At 35.4% G+C, this 19,184-nt stretch overlaps 1 protein-coding gene across 1 annotated transcript in view; it reads right to left on the bottom strand.

The window, feature by feature from the left end:
* Nucleotides 1-18,593, bottom strand: part of LOC142354428 (uncharacterized) — a 39,476-nt gene extending 20,883 nt beyond the window's left edge. Inside the window, exons 1-3 of the mRNA XM_075406723.1 lie at nucleotides 18,351-18,593; nucleotides 8,425-8,688; nucleotides 3,885-4,337 (exon numbers count right to left, since the gene is read on the bottom strand). Coding sequence (XP_075262838.1) covers nucleotides 3,885-4,337; nucleotides 8,425-8,688; nucleotides 18,351-18,528 — 895 coding nt within the window. The 5' untranslated portion in view covers nucleotides 18,529-18,593. The remainder of the gene's footprint in view (nucleotides 1-3,884; nucleotides 4,338-8,424; nucleotides 8,689-18,350) is intronic.
* Nucleotides 18,594-19,184: the final 591 nt, after the last annotated feature.

Genomic DNA, 19,184 nt, shown 5'->3' with positions numbered 1-19,184 from the left:
AAAAAAATTTCAGTGAAGAAACTCTGCTTTGGGAATAGAATATCTTGGATCTATTCTGTTTTGTCCCCTCCTCCCTCCTCCCCTCCCCCAGCTTAGTGAGCATAAACTTTTTATGACCCCCCCCCCCAGGCGCACGTGCTATTTTCTTACATAGTAACGTGCTATATAACAACCTATAATTTGTTACTGCGGGTCATAAAAAACACTGTGGGGCCGAAACATAATAGATCCAATATCTTTTCTCATCACTCTTTTCTCTATTACTCTATGAAGAGTGGCGGAAAAGGATAGTCTCATCAAGTTTAGAGTTGGTCTCATCAACATCAAAGTCATGAAATTGTTGTAATCGCAATGAGAATTGATTAAAAACATTACTACTCGGTTGTAATTGCCCTCTCAAAGTTATTCAACAACTCCATTCGCATCGGAGTTTGATAATGTCTTAATGATGATGTCTGATAATATTAAATATATAAACATAGGCTGCATACTTCAGCAAAAAAGACGTTCAATTTTTTAACCTTGATGGGAGAAACAAGCATAGGTGCGAGTCAAGTTTAAAAAGAATGGGCGATTCAGGAGCTTTCGAAAGTGATGAGCATAACCGACTAAAGTCGGGCGAATTGCTCTCAAACGACCGGCGAGCGGTTGGCTTCGTCAGTAGCTAGCCACTGTTTAGTGACGCTAGCTTTAGCTTAATTGAAGGGGCGTGAGGTAAGCAGCGCGGGGGGGGGGGGGCGTGTGCACCGCAGCGGGTGGGCAACGGTGCGCGGCGGGGGCAACGGTCGGAGGGAATGATGTGGGGCGGGGATGTGTCAGATGAAAAATCGTTCAAGCGAAAAATCGATTAAAAAAAGAACAACAGCTTAAGTTCGTGATATTTTAATGAACCGGTTATCAAACCCTAGAGGAGGTTCCTTGGCTCTTGAGGCTGGAAGCTTTATCAAAAAATTGCTAAGGTTTTTGATATTGAAAAGCTGAAAAACAATCCATGGCCAAAAAAATTTAAATTAATATTATCAAACACCAAAGAGGTTTTCTGACCCCTGAGGCTGGAAAAAAAACGAATAATGACAATAAATGTCAAAAAAAATTGTCGGTAACTTATTATCAAAACCTAACAAAAAATTCTTAGCTCTGAGGCTGAAAAAATCGGAAAAATGACAATTGTCAAAAAAAGTTAAAATTGCAAGTTTTGTAAAACAAAATGCTAAAGTTTATGAAGTTAAAACCTTGAAAGACATACCATTACATCTAAAAACTATACAGTAACGTATTATCAAACCCTAGAGAAGGTTCATTGGCTTTTGAGGCTGGGGAAACATAAAAATTGTCAAAAGATTTTTTTTTAAATTTGAAAAAAAGTTTAAAAATTGATAATAATTGTGATTTTAAAAATTATGATAACTATTCCATGAACGGTAAAAAAGTTTCAGTAGCTTATTATCAAACCCTTTAGGAGGTTTACTGCCTGCTGAGGCTAGAAAAACTTGATTAATGACAAAAAATGTTTAAAAAAATTGCAGGTTTTGTTAAAAAAAATGCTAAAAATTGTTGAAAACCATGTCATTACACCTAGAAACTATGCAGTAACCTATTATTAAACCTTAGAGGAGGTTCCTTGACACCCAGGCCTAAAAATACTGAAAAATTTCAAAAAGCTTGAATAAAAAACGAAAGTTTGTATCAATTTGCGTGCTTTTGTTTGGATTTGTTTACAAAACATATAGCTCTTAAAATGGTCATTAAAAGTACTTATGTCTTGCTAAAGTCATTTATCAACTTTAACCAGCCTCAATTTTAGACTGGCCCAATAAAACTTTTGAAAAATGACACGACAAATTGCAACATTTTGGGCTCAACTCTTTAAAATTGACCTTCTAACATTAAACTATGGCCTTTCCGGCACAAAGCAGTTGAAGGACTACTAAACACGGCTAAGGGCCTCTAATGAAACTTAATTATAAACTAACTAAAAACGGTATGTATTTTAAGCTCATTGAATTCAAAACTCAGTAAAAATTTAGCAAAATGAATTGCAAAGAAGCTATGGTTGAGCCCGTTAGAAACAGACGAAAACAAAAAGATAAAAGCTACCAAAACAACTACCTCATGGACAAATAGGTCTTCAAAATTTCTTCAAAAACAACACTCCCAAGTTCAAGAAAACGTGTGAAAACAGTCTTGAAACAGAAGATTTCAGTTAAGCACCGTTAAAAAACTTTTCATTATTTTTCGCCAGACTAAGACCACGCTACGAACTTGACACATTACAATCAGTGTAAGACAACCTACAAAATATTTTCTTAAAATCAAGAAAAAGGAGGCATATAAAGTTTTGTTCGATTAAAGTTGGCAGAAAAGGAAAAAATTGAAGATTAAATTCGAAAGAAAGACCAAAAGAAGAAAAACCCAGTAACAGACAAAGCAATGAACATAAATAAGGGTGTTCAAACTTCTTGACCATGAAATTGTCTCCTCAAAAAAGTTTCGGTGAATGGCATTCTTAGAGTATAGTAAGGCTTAGGGATCTAAGAGAACTTAATGCCCTCTGAGCGCTACCTGTTTATCCGGTTTTTGAGGACGAAAAGTCAAATTTGTCAGGCGGTCAAACAAATCGGTCAAGCAAAAAATCGCATGAAAAAGACGACACGCGTAATATAATTGCTACAAACTTCATTTGAGAGCAATTTGAAAGATTTTAAAATATTTTTACATTATAACGAAACCAAACATTACATAATTTACAATTTATAGCATTGATGGAAACTGACAAATTGATGGAAACTGAACAATATACGAAACAAAACAAGTTAACTCTAAATGAAGGGAAAACAGAAATAATGGTTTTCAAAAATGAGAAGTTAACAACTGTCAATTGCGTTGAATTTAATAGTCATTCATTGAAACCAACCGATGAAGTCAGATACTTAGGTGTTATTCTTGACAAAGAGTTGACGTACCAAAAACAACTTAATAATGTGATCAGTAAAATGGCTTTAGCTATCAGATCAATTTATTTGGTAAGCAATCAAATACCTTTAAAGGCTCGAATAAATCTCTTTAGATCACTTGTTTTATCTCATTTAGAATTTAGTCCAATATTTTTTCAAAGTTCGCCGTCCTACTCAATTGACAGAATAAACAAACAAATTAGATGGGGCATACAAGTTTGCTTTTTTCGAACAAAATATGACAGTGCTCATAAACTACTTCTTGAAAATAAAATACTTCCCGCAGAACTTCAAATAGCAAAAACTTCATTAAATAGACTTTTCGATATTGTCCAACAAACAAACATACAAGACCAAAAAAATTCAGAGTAATCGGAGACGTTGAAATTAAAGTTAATAAGCGTACATATGATTTTTCTATCACAACAAAATGTAAATCAAAATGGAGTCAAAATTCAATTATAAGAAACTTTGTTCGGAAATGGAATAAACTTCCAAGAGCTCTAAGAAAGGAAAAATCAAAAAATTTAAAAAAGAATTAAAGGAAGAGATGCAAAAAAGACACAAACGAGTTCCAATGGACAAAAAAATTGAAGGCTTTAAAAGTTTATTTTTATAAAATAATTCACAAGAACTAGAAACTGAACCTTAGTTTTTTATTATTATTATTATGTTTAGTTATTCAAGGGAAAGATGTAGTATGTTTGATTTATAATATTACAACATGTAACTTTAACCTTGGGGTTATTCGAATTTACATGTTTGAGATTTCAAAAAAAAATTTGTTTTGGAAGTAAACTTTGTGAGCATGTACACGGTTAATTTTTATTTTAAATTTCAGATTCTAAAACTGGGAGATTTTAAAGTAAGTAATTACTTTGTCTGATTAAACATTTCCATGCACTTCGAAATTAATTCAAATAAACTAACGGAAGTCATGCGATCGACTGGTGTGGATATTTTGAGGAGGTAGATCGAATGTAACCACAAGATTGTAGTATTTCTTCGCAACCAATGTTTCCTGATTAGAGTTGCCCGAAACACCTCTCTTAGATCTCCCGTCCTTTTTGAATTCATCGAATTTATCGTTAAATTCTGCCCGCAGGTCGTTCCATACGAGGAACCAATACTCTTTACCTCCAATTTCCCGACGTTTAGCAACTGGCGTAAAGCTATCCGTATTTTGACCTTCAGATGACGATTTCGATTTTTTAAGTTTTACGGCAGGTTTTAATTTCAGCCAATCGCCGTTTTTATTTGATAGTAATTTGTCTAAGGCACCAAGTTGATATGTTTTAATGTCTTTGAGTCCATCGGCAGTTGAACGCATCAAGTACATCTTGCACGACTCACACCACTTCTTAAAATTCTCACTTTGGTTATCTAAACACAAATCTTCAAATCAGAATCAAAATCGTTCCAGGAAAATTTATTACGAAGAATATAATATTGCACCGTAAATTTAAAACATTAACAGTGTCACTTAAAAAAAGTATAGAAAAGCTGGAATTAAATATAGTAGCATAGTTGCAGTGGGTATTAGAAAAAGAATGGTTGACCTTTTATGATTGTTTTCGAGATAAAAAAAATAAGTCGCCCTTTAACCAGTTTTTGTCAAAGTTTGAAATGCTCAAATGCTCTGCCATTTTATTTTGTTATCAGGGCATATAAGAAAAACTACACTAGTGCAAACACTTTTTCTACAAATTTTGTTTCTCAGAAGACACGGGGATGTTTGATGGGCGAGTATTAACTCCTTCTATTGTATGTCTCATCACGTGCGGAGTCACTGATCGAAAAGAAACTATCGCCAAATTTCTCGAGAGTAGTTTATGGGCGTCACAAGTTTAAGATAAATTAGAAAAATGATATCTAAATATTAACTTCGTTTTTTCGTGTCTTTTCTTCATGTCATTGTTGAACAAAATCTGTATTACCCCTTCTGTTCAGAATAAATGTTCAGGATTCCGCGATTTTTCTCAGATCTGGCTCTTTCCATTTTTCTCTTTTGCTTCGAATTGGATAGCACAATGAAATATATAGTTCAATTCGAACCTACTCGGTTTCGGAACCCCAGCTTAGTGAGCACACATCTTTTCTGTCACCCATGAGCACGTGCTATTTTTACATAGTAAAATGCTACATAACAACACAAACAGAATTGGGGGGTCATAAAACACTGGGGGAAGGGGAAAAACAGAATAGGTCCTTCAATTGAGTATCTACTGACTAATACCTCAGTCATTTACCTCGAGTCCATTCCGGCAACGGTTTTAACTGTTTTTCACACTCTTTAATATAAGTATTCGAGTGATGATAAAGATCACGCTGAAAAAAAATAATAAAAGGGAAAAAATTCTTTGAGGTGTATTTTTTCACATTTTACAGTGTTTTTAAATTTTTTATTTCGTTTTTTTTTTCAGATTTTTTTACACATATCCGACAATTTTGTTCGACTTCTTTGTTCGCTTACTAGGATTGGGGGTCTTTTGATAGTCGCAAAGTGGTTAAGAAGTAAGCTTCTCGGCCAAGACTACCCATCTTCCAGATACAATTTTTTGATTGATAGCTTTATCGGAGTGCAGTTCAAACGCGAGACGGCACAAGTGCCAAAGTTTTTAGATAAATCAGCTGAAAAAAATAAAAAAGATTAATTTGTTCATTCTTCATGTCGAAAGCGTGAATTATAAGCGTTAGCAATTCCCTAGTTTTGTAAGCTGAGAGGCGTTTTGAAAATCTACGTTTTCTATTTTTTGTAGATTTTGACGCTTTTCAACCAGTATTTAACCAATTCATTCAGTTTAATGTGGAGGAAACGGCTGACAAATCTACATTCACCAATTCATCAGCCCGTATAATTGAAGTTAACGGGTCAAAGCTATCCGCACAATAAGAAGTTCAAAAGTTTTTTCGTTATATTTTGAGTATATTATTTTTCAAGTCCTGGATTTGCAAAATATTGTCAAAGTTGTTAATATTTCTCAAATTACAGAGCGAGTCGAAAGTTTCGGTAGTCCACCGGCTATGGTTCCTTTTTTCGTTGTTCACGCGTCTGAACAAAAACCGGAAAAATCAATTTTATCACGCATGAGTAACCAACCACGCACTCATGACATGACTTCGACATTCACAATCTCAATTGTCATTGCTAACCGAGAGTCCTGTTAATTGACGGTCACTGGAGCAAAAATAAACCTATCTTCTAGTTCATTAATTCGTTTATATGAAATCAGTTGCTATTATTGTAATAGGTATTATCAATCATGCATTCCCAAAAACAATTTCAGTTTCTGGAAAAAAAAATGTTTGGTCTTAATTTTAAGATCCATCCATTTGGTGTCTCCGGAGGCTACTATCTATATTTTTTAACTGTAGCACCTTTGCTCATGATCTTGACTTCTCTCTATTCAAACAGTCATTTCTGTTTCTGACTGATGGACACCAACTTTAAGTGTATTCAGTAGATTTCTAGCGTAGTAGTTAGTAACCTCTAGTAATATTTAACCCTTGAACAATCCCCATCTCTACCTCATATACTCCTTCCAATACACCTTCCCCAAGAAATCGAACCGTTAAATCCTCCCGCCAACCTCCCTCCCATCACCGGCACACATCCTATCTATCAATTCAGTTCTATTGCCTAGCTATTATTCTACCAGCTTCTTTAGTGAACACAATTTAACTTTTTGCATTTAAAAAGCCAGAAAACCAAATATTTTATTGTCATGTCATAAGGTAGTGGCTGGGAAGCATTTCGTAAGGTCCTGGCAAAAAATTTTGGATGGGAAGCAAAAAAAATAAAACAGAGTGAAAAAACTTTCCATAACTTTTATGAGATTTATCAACTGAGACTTATCACCAAAGCCCTTGCACGTCAGTTTTACAAATATCTTAAAAACCAGGGGTTAGCCTGATTGGGACTAAGAAATTCACTAGGGGGCTTCAAATAACCTCATTAGATGTTAATATATAATTAGGATTTAAAGTGAAATATAGCACCAATTTTGGCGCACTTATCATTTAACTTTTAGCATAAAATTGCAACTAATAGAGTTCACCAGCTTGGAATTGTAAAGAGAAAACTTAAGATCACGCAAAACGAAGAAAGTCAAGGGCGTAAAAGTCAACCGAAAAGTCAAAAAACGGTCAAGCAAAAATTTTGCATAAAAAACAAGGCGCTAGCAGACTGGAAACGACTCGAAGCGTCGTGCATTATAATCTCTAATCTGAACTTAACGAAATCAGAACGTCAAAATAGACACGAAAAAAGTAGCCCACTAAAACACATTAAAAAATTAGTTCTGGGGTGTGGGTAGGTGATGGGGGGTTGCATGTAAGTAGGCAGGTGGGGGTTGCAGGTAGGTAGGTAGGTGGGGGAGAAGGCAAGTAGGTGGGTGGGATCTGTTGTGTAAATAAGCAGGGGTAATAAGGTACTGTTGAAGTCCAATGTTCGAAAACAAGTCAACAATCAAAAACAGAGGTAAACGTTCGAAATGAAAGAAGTCAAAAGTCTACTGTTAATAAGGCTGTTGATAAGTCTACTGTTAATAAGTTTACTGTTAATAACTAGAAGTAATAAGGCTACTGTTAAAGTCCAATGTTCGAAAACAAGTCAACAATCAAAAACAGAGGTAAACGTTCGAAATGAAAGAAGTCAAAAGTAATTAACAAACTTGCTCTAACTTTAAAATACTCCTCTTAATATACCAATACTCCTCTTCGAGTCGTAAAACTACACACACATTTACAAAATTTGCTTCTCTTCTAGATCAAATAAAAAGCTAGCTTTTTATCGAGCTATAGATTAGTGGAAAAGATAACAGCCTGCGGTAGTTATAAAACACCATTTCCATCTATCGCTTTTTGCTATTTCCAGCTAACTTGTTTACGCAAAAACTAGACTCACTAAACCGTAGCTAGGTACTGTCGAAGCCCAAAATTCGCATAAAAAAGATCAACAGGACTAAAATAATTGCTACAAACTTTGTTTGAGAGTACTTAAACAGCCTGGAGATCATACTTTAAAAATCTAAAATTTTCAAAACCTTTCCTGCAATTATTGATATCTTCCCTAAAAAATCTGCCAACTCACTGCTGTATAATAGAAATAGTATTAAAGTAAAAACTCGCCTCTTTCTAAAAAGTTTTTTTTTATTAATTGCTATGAGCAGTTTGACGATTTTTTCGATTGTCTGGATAACAGTGCGATAAAATAAGTTCACCATTAAAAAATTGATTATCATCGTTCACGAGCTTAACGAAAATCGCATGAACCAGAATTTTGAAAATTTAGAAAAAAAATATAATTTTTCTTTAGGACAGTCGTTGAATTTTGGAATTCAATTCGAACTCAGAAAGTCAATGTTGCAAGAAATACGTTTGATTTTTTTCTAAAAAAAGCAAGGGGAATCGGAAAATTTGATCGCTCAGATCAAGTTGTTTCATTGTAAGGAAATTACATTTTTCGAACCTAGGCGCAATTCGTTCAGAGGTAGATTCACAATAGCGCCCATTTCTCCAAAAGAGCAAATACCATTTGGCCGGTTGCCGTCTATCTTAGCTGCGAAAACAAAGTCAGTCAGTGTAACAGATGACATGAAGAGACGTGTGCACCCCTGGTCCATGAATTGATTTGATAATTGTCCATGCTCGATCGCTCCGTCTTGTGATAGACGACCCAGGTCATTGCTCCTTGATATCTCAAAGCATGTCCGCATCAATTTCTCCAGCCATTCTGAAAACGACGTCACATGAGAGGGATCCTTTCCTTTTGCCCCCTCCCCCCTAGAAGTAGTGGTAGTAATAAAAGATTTAATTGCTCAATCAAAACACTTAAAATGACGAACGGTTATCGAACTTATTCAACAAAAACTTGAACATAGCCGGTAGATTGCCGGAAAATAGCCGCGATAGACGCTTGTGGCCTTCCATGGAATTGAAACAACTAAAGAAATAAGATAGACAGATTGAACACCAGTCCTTTAATAGAACACTAGACTTTTTGGGTTAGATTCCGACTGTCAGTTTTTTAAACACATAAGCTCTATAAGGAAAAGCCCCTAATAGAGCCTTTTCATAATTAATGTTCAAATCAAAATCTCATTTAACATACGTTTGGCACTACTTAGATGCACACTATTGATTTTTAACTAGTAAAGGTTCATACAAGTTCATTAAGTGAGTTGAGAAGCCCTTTTTTGAGTGAAGTATGTCACGCAATTGACCTAAAAGCAGAAACATAGCCGACAGATTGCCGGAAAATAGCCGCGATAGACGCTTGTGGCCTTCCATTAATTGAAACAACTAAAGAAATAAGATAGACAGATCGACCACCAGTCCTTTAATAGACAACTACACTTTTTGGGTTACATTCGGACTGTCAATTTTTTGACATATACAGTCTATAGGGAAAAGGCGCTAAGAGAGCTTTTTCAAAATTGATATTTGAAATCAGAAGCTCAAGACTAATAATCAAGAACTAGGGCATAAAAGTTTGGCACTACTTAGATGCACACTATTTTATGTTCATAAAATTTAAAGTTCCATAAGTGAGTTCAGAAGTCATTTTTGTGAGTGAGGTAAGTCACGCAATTGACCTAAAAGCAGAAAAAATGACGTCAGACACACAAATTTTGACTGCAAAGCAACAGAAGTCACTGAAGTCAATTCCAAGAAGTCAATTCCAAGAAGTCAGGTCGTAAGAATCATCGATGGAGACGACGATTTAAAAAACATAGCCGGAAGCGACTCGAAGCATCAAAACTTCACTAAGAAAACCGTAATTGCAGCGTAAGCCACTACTTTCTGTATTAAACCATTAACTCACTACCTTTCCAGGTCTGCTCTAAAAATTGGTGAAACTTAAACCACTGTCACCAAGAGAAACAAAATGCAGCAAAATTTTATATCACTTAAAACGTTTGGTAACGTTAAAAAACCGAATTGCAGAGGTCAAAAAAGTGATAGACTTAAAAAGCTGACAAGGTTATCAATTGCACTCAAATAATTCATGATTTAAATCTGAAGAAGATCGCGAAAGCAAACGGCAGATAATAAACTTAGAAACTAAGTTAAATCTTTTCAGAACAGAAAGCTCAAATTTAAGAATCAGAAAACACCTATAATTAAATTTCTTATCACTGCAACTAAGACAAAAAACAACACACACTTGTTCCTTGCTCTACATATGCTAGACAACATGATTTCATACTATATCAAAAATTAAATTGATCATAGAAAATACATAAGCAGCAAAAGAATATTCAAATGCAAAAAATCGTTTAATTTAATAACAAGGACGGAAGAAAGTTGCAGTAAATAGTCTTAAGTGGAAATTGCGGAAAAGGCGTGCTATCAAACTCTCAGTACAGCCTTATGTTGAATGAAATCAAATGCAAACCAAAGAAAAGACGAAAATCTAAGAAAAAGCTGAAATCATTCATTTTTGAAAACTGAAAATCAATATACCGAAAAAAAAGTAGGTGCCAGGACAAAGATAAAAAGATACAAACTAAAATGTGAAGAATATGGGCACAATGTAAGGTACACCGTAACAAACACATTCTTCATTTTTGAAAGTTAAAAATCAATTAAAAATTCAAGAAAAACGAATATATTTCATTGTTCAGCTTTCAAGACATATAAAAGATAACTAATCATCCGATACAAAGATCTATTCTCCTGAAGAGAACAAAAAATAGGAAAAAAGCAGAATTCATAAATACGAAAAATTGAAACATCTTGCAAAAAAATGGTCAAAAAACTTTTAAGACAGCATTTATGAAAAACTTCTAACAGTTTTTCAAAAACCTAACGCCAAAGAATGATTGAATTTTTATTGAAACAAAATTAAAGTCCCTCATGTTGCACAAAAATACTATTTCTAGCAATTACAAACCGTAACAAACACATTCTTCATTTTTGAAAGTTAAAAATCAATTAAAAATTCAAGAAAAACGAATACATTTCATTGTTCAGCTTTCAAGACATATAAAAGATAACTAATCATCCGATACAAAGATCTATTCTCCTGAAGAGAACAAAAAATAGGAAAAAAGCAGAATTCATAAATACGAAAAAATGAAACATCTTGCAAAAAAATGGTCAAAAAACTTTTAAAACAGCATTTATGAAAAACTTCTAACAGTTTTTCAAAAACCTAACGCCAAAGAATGATTGAATTTTTATTGAAACAAAATTAAAGTCCCTCATGTTGCACAAAAATACTATTTCTAGCAATTACAAACAAAAAACTGACAAAAATTGGAAAAAAAAACTACCAAAATCGGATTAGCATATGTAAATTTTATAAAAACAAAATTACATCGAGGTAGAAAGAGGCGTTGTGTATATGAATTATCAAAGAGAAGTTGCCATATTAACTGATTTTTGACAAAAATACGGTTAAAAGATCCAAAAATGAAAAAATTAATAGAAAAAAAAGCCAAGAATTAACAAAAAATCAAGAAATATGTGCCAATTTTCAACTTGAAACGCATTTTCAGGCTCTGCAAAACACTGTGGAATCAATTTCCGAGGTTGACATTTCAATATAGTATCGAATAAACTTTATTTCTATAAGAAACCAAATTAAAAGCAAAAAAATTGGGCCACTTAGTCCAAAAAACGGCTAAAAACGGTTATCTGTATGTGCCATTCAGTCAAAAACTACTTTTCACAGTCAAAAAGTCATTCACTAAACGAAGGGCATGATCAAAAAATTTCTCTCGCTTAGCGAAAATCTGTTCACCGACACAGCTTTTCTCACTTTCGCTTTTAGGTCAAAATGCCGCGTGAACAAATCTACTTCCTGTAAAAAAAAGACCGAGAGAAAACCAATACTCCTCTTCGAGTCGTAAAAAACCACGATGTCCCCAATAATAGCCGCTATCGCTTCGCGGCTATTAAAAGGAGTGTCTTTAGATCTTTACGAAAGAGCAAAGGGTCAACGAAAACGTTCGATGACATTGTTGTCAGAATGAAGTTTGTTAGACAGTTTGAGGACGCGAACCAAAAAGCTTCCATCAGGGAGAGATTTTCTCGTTTTTCTCATAACTAAAAGAGGCTTGGAGAAACTTCTAAGGGAAGGGTTGTATTGGATATGGACAAATCGCTCCATGTCAAACTGATACAAGTCTGTTCAGAAGACGATTGAGCAACAATAGGTCTTTAGGCTGCAACAATAGAGATGTGCAGCAAAATACATTTCAGCAGTCATTCACAATATCTAGCTCCAAAAGTTATCCACTTAGTACACCTGGTTCGAAATGATTCCATTTTGTTCATTTCAACACAGACACCGATTATGAGAACCATGCAACAAAGTTGTTAGTAGCTATAAATTTTAGAGCATAAATCGTTGACATGGGAAGTTTGAAGGACCAATTTATACGGATATCATAAGAGAATAGCATAGGCCAGGACGAATGGAGATAGTTTGAACAAATAGCTCATTTGAAATTAAGATACCGAGGTCTTTAACATGCTTTGATGAACGAATGTTTGAAATATAAATTTTCAGCTCTCGAATTTCTGCTTTGTTACCAATTACTACAAAATGTGTTTTAAAATCATTAAACTCCGTGTATTTTTTTCTGGTCCAGTTAAAACAGCTATCAAGATCCGTTTGTGGGCTAGTGATATTTGTATCGATGAATTTGCTATCATCACCAAAAAGGTAAATTGTTTATGTGCTGGCCAAAGTTGGAAGATCGTTGATAAAGGCTAACAATAACAAAGCGTCAAGATGGCAACAGACAGTTGTCAACCCAATTGTTGTATATCTCCTCAAGATGATATTAGCTGTTTGATTGTTGATCTGCCCCTCATGAAACCAAACTGATAATCAGACATTTTATCTCATGAGGGAAAATAACTTATTGAAGATAAGTCTTTCCAACACCAAAGAGAGCTTTGGGAGAATACATATATTCTCCCATGAAGCTATGTTCCTATGTATGAAGCTATGAAGCCTGTATGAAGCTATGTTCCTCTTTGAGGCCTGTATGTTCCTCTGTATGAAGCTATGAAGCCTGTATGAAGCTATGTTCCTCTTTGAGGCCTGTATGTTCCTCTGTATGAAGCTATGAAGCCTGTATGAAGCTATGTTGCTCTTTGAGGCCTGTATGAAGCTATGTTCCTCTTTGAACAACTCTTGAAAAAAAGGAATACGGACTGCAAATTTCCATGACCAGGAAAGCTACCTGATAATATAGCGTTAAAAATTTCTGCAAATGGAAAACAATCGATAAGATTATATCCAACACCCATCGAAGCTTGAGCTAAAGCTTGAGATAATTCATCAGAGTTGAGGATCATGACATTGTGATTGCGATCGCACAGATTTCCAAAAAATCAAAAGCAGGCTGGAAGACATCGACAAAATAATCGTTGAAGGCATTGGCTATAGCAGAAAAACCACGAATTGTTTTACTGTTGTACACCCTATCACAATGAATTGTATCTCTCAACAGATATTGTAAGAGTGCAAAACAAGATTGGATTCCAGAAATAAGAGGAGGTGGCGTTTTCACAAATTAACACCGTACCAAGCTCTACAGATTCATCAACGATTTTAAGCAAAGTTGAATCTGCTGAGGAAAATAGTAGCTGGTATTACGAAGCGCGGTATGAAGGAATATTCAATTTATGCATTGTGGGAGAATTATAGTACCATGATAAGGCCCTGCGTTCAGATATCTGAGACTTGTGAAAAGGACGATGGATGTTTTGAATTTCATCAAGAAAAAGGGAATAAAAACGTTGGAGAGTGTTGCGACCCAATGAAAACAAACTGCACGATCAAACTAGCTTGATATTATCATAATAATTTCGGGGAATATAGTAGACGGCTGAGAGCTCACGGCAGCATAACGATAAGAGAACGCGGTATTCAAAAAATGATTATCTGGTATGTACACTTCATGAACCTTAGAGAACACAAAGTCGAGTATATTTCCAGAAGAGTGGGTGGGTACTGTAACTGATTTTTGCAGGTTTTTGCCAACAAGAAAATCGAAAAAAGTGTCCATCTCACTGGAGTTTGAGGTAAATGATTGCCAATCAATATCAGGTTCAATGAAGTCACCTGTAATAATTAAATTATCAAAATTAGAAACCAGCGGCTCAAGTACAGATGTAAGTCAAGTCCATTTTTGATTAGACGCACTGGATTTAGGAGGGTTATATCAGTAAATCAACAAAATAGAAACTCCATCTTCACCGATCTCAATAGTACACATGCAGTGAGTCTCGTATTTGAGGTATGACCGTCAATCAAAATTTGTTGCTGTATATAATAGCAACACCGCCATATAAACCAGAACTGCAATCAGTCCTAGCAGCTATAACAATCACTATTCAGAGTATGTTGAAGTAAAATTTGAGTCCAGCCAGATTTCAGTAAGGCAGGCGATGTCAGGCTGGTGTAAGGGAAGGACATTTGAAAGTAGAATACGTTTGTTGATAGAGAGGATACTGCGGCAATTGATAGTAGTAGTTAGTAGAAGATTTGGGTATGTTTCCCCGGGGTTCAATTTGTGCCCCTGTGTCAGTACAGTTTCAGTTGTCAAGTTTTTTCCAACTATTACAATTGTCACATCTGCAAATTATACGCGAAGAGCATTTGTTTGTTAAGCTGAATTGAGTTGTGAAAAAGTGCCCGTATGCTTTAGTGATAGTGTGTTTGTTTAAATTTTGAATATTTCTATTAACAACGTAGTTTTTTTGGTTCGGTAGAAGAAGTTTTCATCGGACTTGACTAGTCGGTTATTTTCAATTTTCAGTTCACCTCTGCAGTGTTGCCTTGTCCTCTCGTCTTCGAGGCCTTCAAAATTTGTTGGAATGTCACTCATTACGTGTAATAGCTAGGAAGAGAAGAAGATAATGCGGTTCAACGTAGTGACATAGTGGGAGAAGTTTAAGGCTAATGGGACGCTCTTGTAACTTCGAAGTGAATTTCCTAAAATCCATTTAGTGGCCATGATCTTCACTTTTTCAATTTTGTACATGTTGGTGCGCTTTGGCAACCATGCTTAAGAAGAGTACGTCAGTAATGGAACAATAAAACCAGTATAGCAGTTCATTTTGTTTGATGTTGAGCTGATCTGATTGCTGTTTGATGTTGAGCTGATTGCTGACATGATAGTAAAAATATTAATATCTGGTCGGTCAATCGAAACGACAATGAGATCCATGAAAGGCATAAAGTTTCGAATTTTGATCTGGGATCGATCGCAACCACCATTGATCAGCTCATATCGTTTCTTGAGCTATATCGTTTCAATTATTTCGTCAGTTGTAGAAAGCTCATGCAAGACCAAAAGACCTTTCTCTTTTATAGATTGACCTCAAATTTCGAGTGCTCATTATTTGCAGCCCTCAAGCGCTCTTGCCAAATCTCTACAATGATTTATTATCGAATGACACGTGCGCTGTAACTGAGTGTCATAACGTACTGGGACAGGGAAGGGGTCACATACAGAAACGAGGGAGGGAGGCAATGAATCGAGTGAAAAGAAGTAGAATTATATTATTTATAAACAACCCCGATTTCATGTGCTATATCAACCAGTAATTTGCTATGTAATGACACATACTACGTATCTGGGGTTGTATAGAGAGAGAGAGAAGACTTTTTTAACTTATTCAGCAATTGCTTTAAAAAAATTATTGAGAGATAAACTTTTTTCTTCAAAGCGCGTTTAAAAGATAAGTGATCATCAAACACATTCAAGTTTGTTTTCTGCTGTATGTAGTTTCCAGCCCGAGCAGCTCGCACGAAGAAATCCGCATCAGATAACTTTTTCCCTCGCTTCGGTATTTTAAATTGCAGTTTTCTGGCCTTCGGAGAGGGTATTTGGTCGGCTTCTGAATATCTATTAAAACTTGAACGTGAAACTCAAAGCCACCAGAGACCATTTTGTTCAATAATAGTAACTCTTTGTATTCGGGATAAAGACTGAAGGGCATCAACTTAGATTCTCGGAGTCGGTCAACGTAGTTTGACTTGCTTGAATACCATTTGGTAGCCCGTTTCTGGAACAACTCTATTTTCTTCAAATCCGTGTTAGAGGGCATCCAGACTTCTGAAGCTTGAAATAGAACTGAAACAAAGAAAGACCGATAGATGTTAATTTTTGAACTCTTTGCTATGTATATGGGAAGATTTCGTTTCAAGAAAGCACCAACAAAATTTTGAAGATTGGTTTTCACATGACATCCCCATTTGAGGTGCTCCTCTATTATTAGACCAAGATCGGTATTTGCTTCAGATGCTAGAACGACAGCAGAGCTTAATTTCAATTCTTTTTCATCAGAGCCTTTACTACCAATGAACAGGTAATGCGTTTTTTGCAAATTGAAATGCATTCCATTATCTGAAATCCAGGTAACAAAGTGTTGTAGATCGCTTTCAAGTTCATGTACCGAGGAGGACTATAGTTTGCTATCATCAGCGTATATGAACAGCTTTGAAAAAGTAGGTAGGTTAGCAAGGTCATTGATGAAACATACAAAGATCAGGGGGCCCAATATTGAGGCCTGAGGCACGCCGCTTGTCACAGGGATAATATCAGATTCTGATGAGCCTACAATAACGTGCTGATGTCTTCCACAGAGGTAGGAGCTAATTATATCAAGCAGAGATCCGCCTACCCCAAATTCTTTTATCTCTCTGCGGAGGATGTGATGACGCACTTCGTCGAATGCTTTACTGAAGTCAAGGTAACATACATAAGTAAAATTTTTGATCGAAGTTATCTTACAAATCATGAAGAAATAGAAGTTGGAGAACAACCAATCGTTTGTTGATAAACACAAATTGACAATCACAATTTTGATATCATGTGACCCCTATAAGTTTCTGTAAATAATTCTTTCGAATGCCATAGCCAATTTGGAAAGATTGCTTATTGGTCTATAAGATGTGACGTCTTGGGTTGTCTTTCTTAAAATGTGGTTTTATCGAGGAATTTTTCCAGAAATCAGGGAAGTGTGACCACAGGGAAAGAGATTTGAGTAATTTAAAAACCTGGGAAAATACACTGGTAGAAAACCATTTAAGGAATTCTCCAGGCACAAGATCCGGCCGCATCCAGGAGTTGAGATACTTAGAGCTTCCTCATCATCATTTAAATTAAAAGAAATAATTTGGATCAAAATTCACTGAAATTCACCTCCATTGAATGAGAGAATACGCTGGAAAAATATTTATTGAAGGATTCAGCTCCAGATAAGTTAGTCAAAATATTCTCATCGTTTTAAATCATGACAGCAGGATAGTCACTCTCACCTTTCAGGGTGTTTAGTAGCTGAAAGCATGCTTGGAGGCCAGAATGATTTAGGGAAAACTTTTCAATATAGACTGCCGTATCCAATTCAATTGAGTCCTCTAAACGTGGATGATAACAAACATTTTCATTCTTTAGTTGCCTGCGGTAGAAACTATTTCGCTTATTTAATGCATGTATGGTGTGGGAGGTGTAATAAGAAGAAAAAAAGAGTCTTCTTTCTTTTGCATTTCGCATAATTAAAAAAAATTCATTAAAATGTAGAAACCAGTGATTAATGTAAGAAGAGTCAATATTTTCGATAGCTGAAAAAGCAGATGTAACGAGGTCAAAGGAAAGGTCTTCATAGAAATGCTTTTGTAGACGCGGTTTTGAAGAGTTCTCTTCAGATATCAGCCTGTAATTAGGAAACTGAAAACACAAATACTTATGGTCAGAAAATTCAATGAAGAAAGATTCGCTGTCTTGATAAAATAACTCGTCAATATTTGTAAGAGCTGGATCTAAAATATTCCCACTTTAGTGAGTTCCCTCATTAACAAGTTGTCGGTAGTTTTTTTGACAACAAATTCAATGAGGGCTCCTGTTTCAGGCAAGTTTGACGTTAACGCGTCCCAGTCGATTCCAAGTTCATTAAAGTCACCAAAAACGTTCTAAAGGAAACCGTAGAGCAAAAACAGACACGTTTAGAATAATTGCTTTCAACTTCGTTCAAGAGTGTTTGAAAATCCAAGAAACTTATTCGGATACTTTTGACTACGTGGTATCATCGAATAAGATCTGCGGATTTAAATTAATTCGATGTACTTGTGCTGTGGTCAGCTGCCTCTCTCTTTCAAAAACGTGCCCTAACTAATAGCTGGGGGCTAACTTTTAAACATTTTTTCTCGAGATGGCTTTTGCTCTCGATTGTTGCAAAATTGGTATGACAGTCATTTATAATAATGCTTAGCGCAAAAATATAAACACCTATTCTTTAAAAAAAAAGATCCGAACCATCATTTTTTTTCTTGTCGTAAAGTTATTAATGCAATCATGGCGCCAATAATAGCTTTGATCAACTTCATTTCGCCGCTCCTAAAAATCGCTATACTTAAAGAAAACGCACCAGTGTGTCTTGTGAAGTAGTCATCAGGTGCAACTAAAGGTCTTCTGCGTTTCAAGGCTTCTATCATTTTGTAGCTGAAACGGTCTTGAGTGCCATTCCAACCAAAATCTTTCATCATCTCGCCGAGACATATTTGCACTTTCTCTTTGCAGTCTGAGAGATAAGAATTGCTTTGCATTCTTTATCTAATATTTAAAGCACCCAAATTGCCCCAAATTTTCATTGCTTAACTGAAAGACAACATTAAAGAAAACAACACAGTTGGCAAATTTTAAATCAGAATAAATTAAAAAGATACTGTTTTAACAATCTCTACATATGGGTCTCTCCAATTACAGCATTACTCTCATTGCACTAGAACGTATAGGACAACCATTAAGATAATATCATGGGTCTGGTCTGGCTATTCATGGGAATCGCTTTGATAAATCCGTTAGCAATTTACGACAATGAATTAGCTACTACTAAAGAAAAACGTCAATTAAGATAAATCCCATTCCCTTATAGGGTAGTCGGCCAACTCGGGGGTGGTAAGTCGACTTTTGTATACATTTACAAATTCTGACAGAAGTCAAACGTCAAAGCATCATAAATAAAGATTGCTTCTGTAGGAAAAGAAGGTGTACCAGATGATTCACTAAAAAAAAATAAAAAAAGGGCCGTGTACACCATCCGGCATCGATGGATGTAGGTCGAAAAATAGGGTATGATGAGTAGCACTTAGTAGCCGGATGCTGCACTCCAAGCTGTTCCCCTCCAGACAGTGTAAAGACGGCCCAGTCACAAAAATAAATAACAAGTGGAGAGGAAAGCACCTATATATATATATATAGC

Source organism: Convolutriloba macropyga, chromosome 15, assembly GCF_964194025.1.
Source record: "Convolutriloba macropyga chromosome 15, txConMacr16.3, whole genome shotgun sequence".
NCBI classification, from domain to species: Eukaryota; Metazoa; Xenacoelomorpha; order Acoela; family Convolutidae; genus Convolutriloba; species Convolutriloba macropyga.
This window is presented reverse-complemented; position numbering and strand designations above follow the sequence as displayed.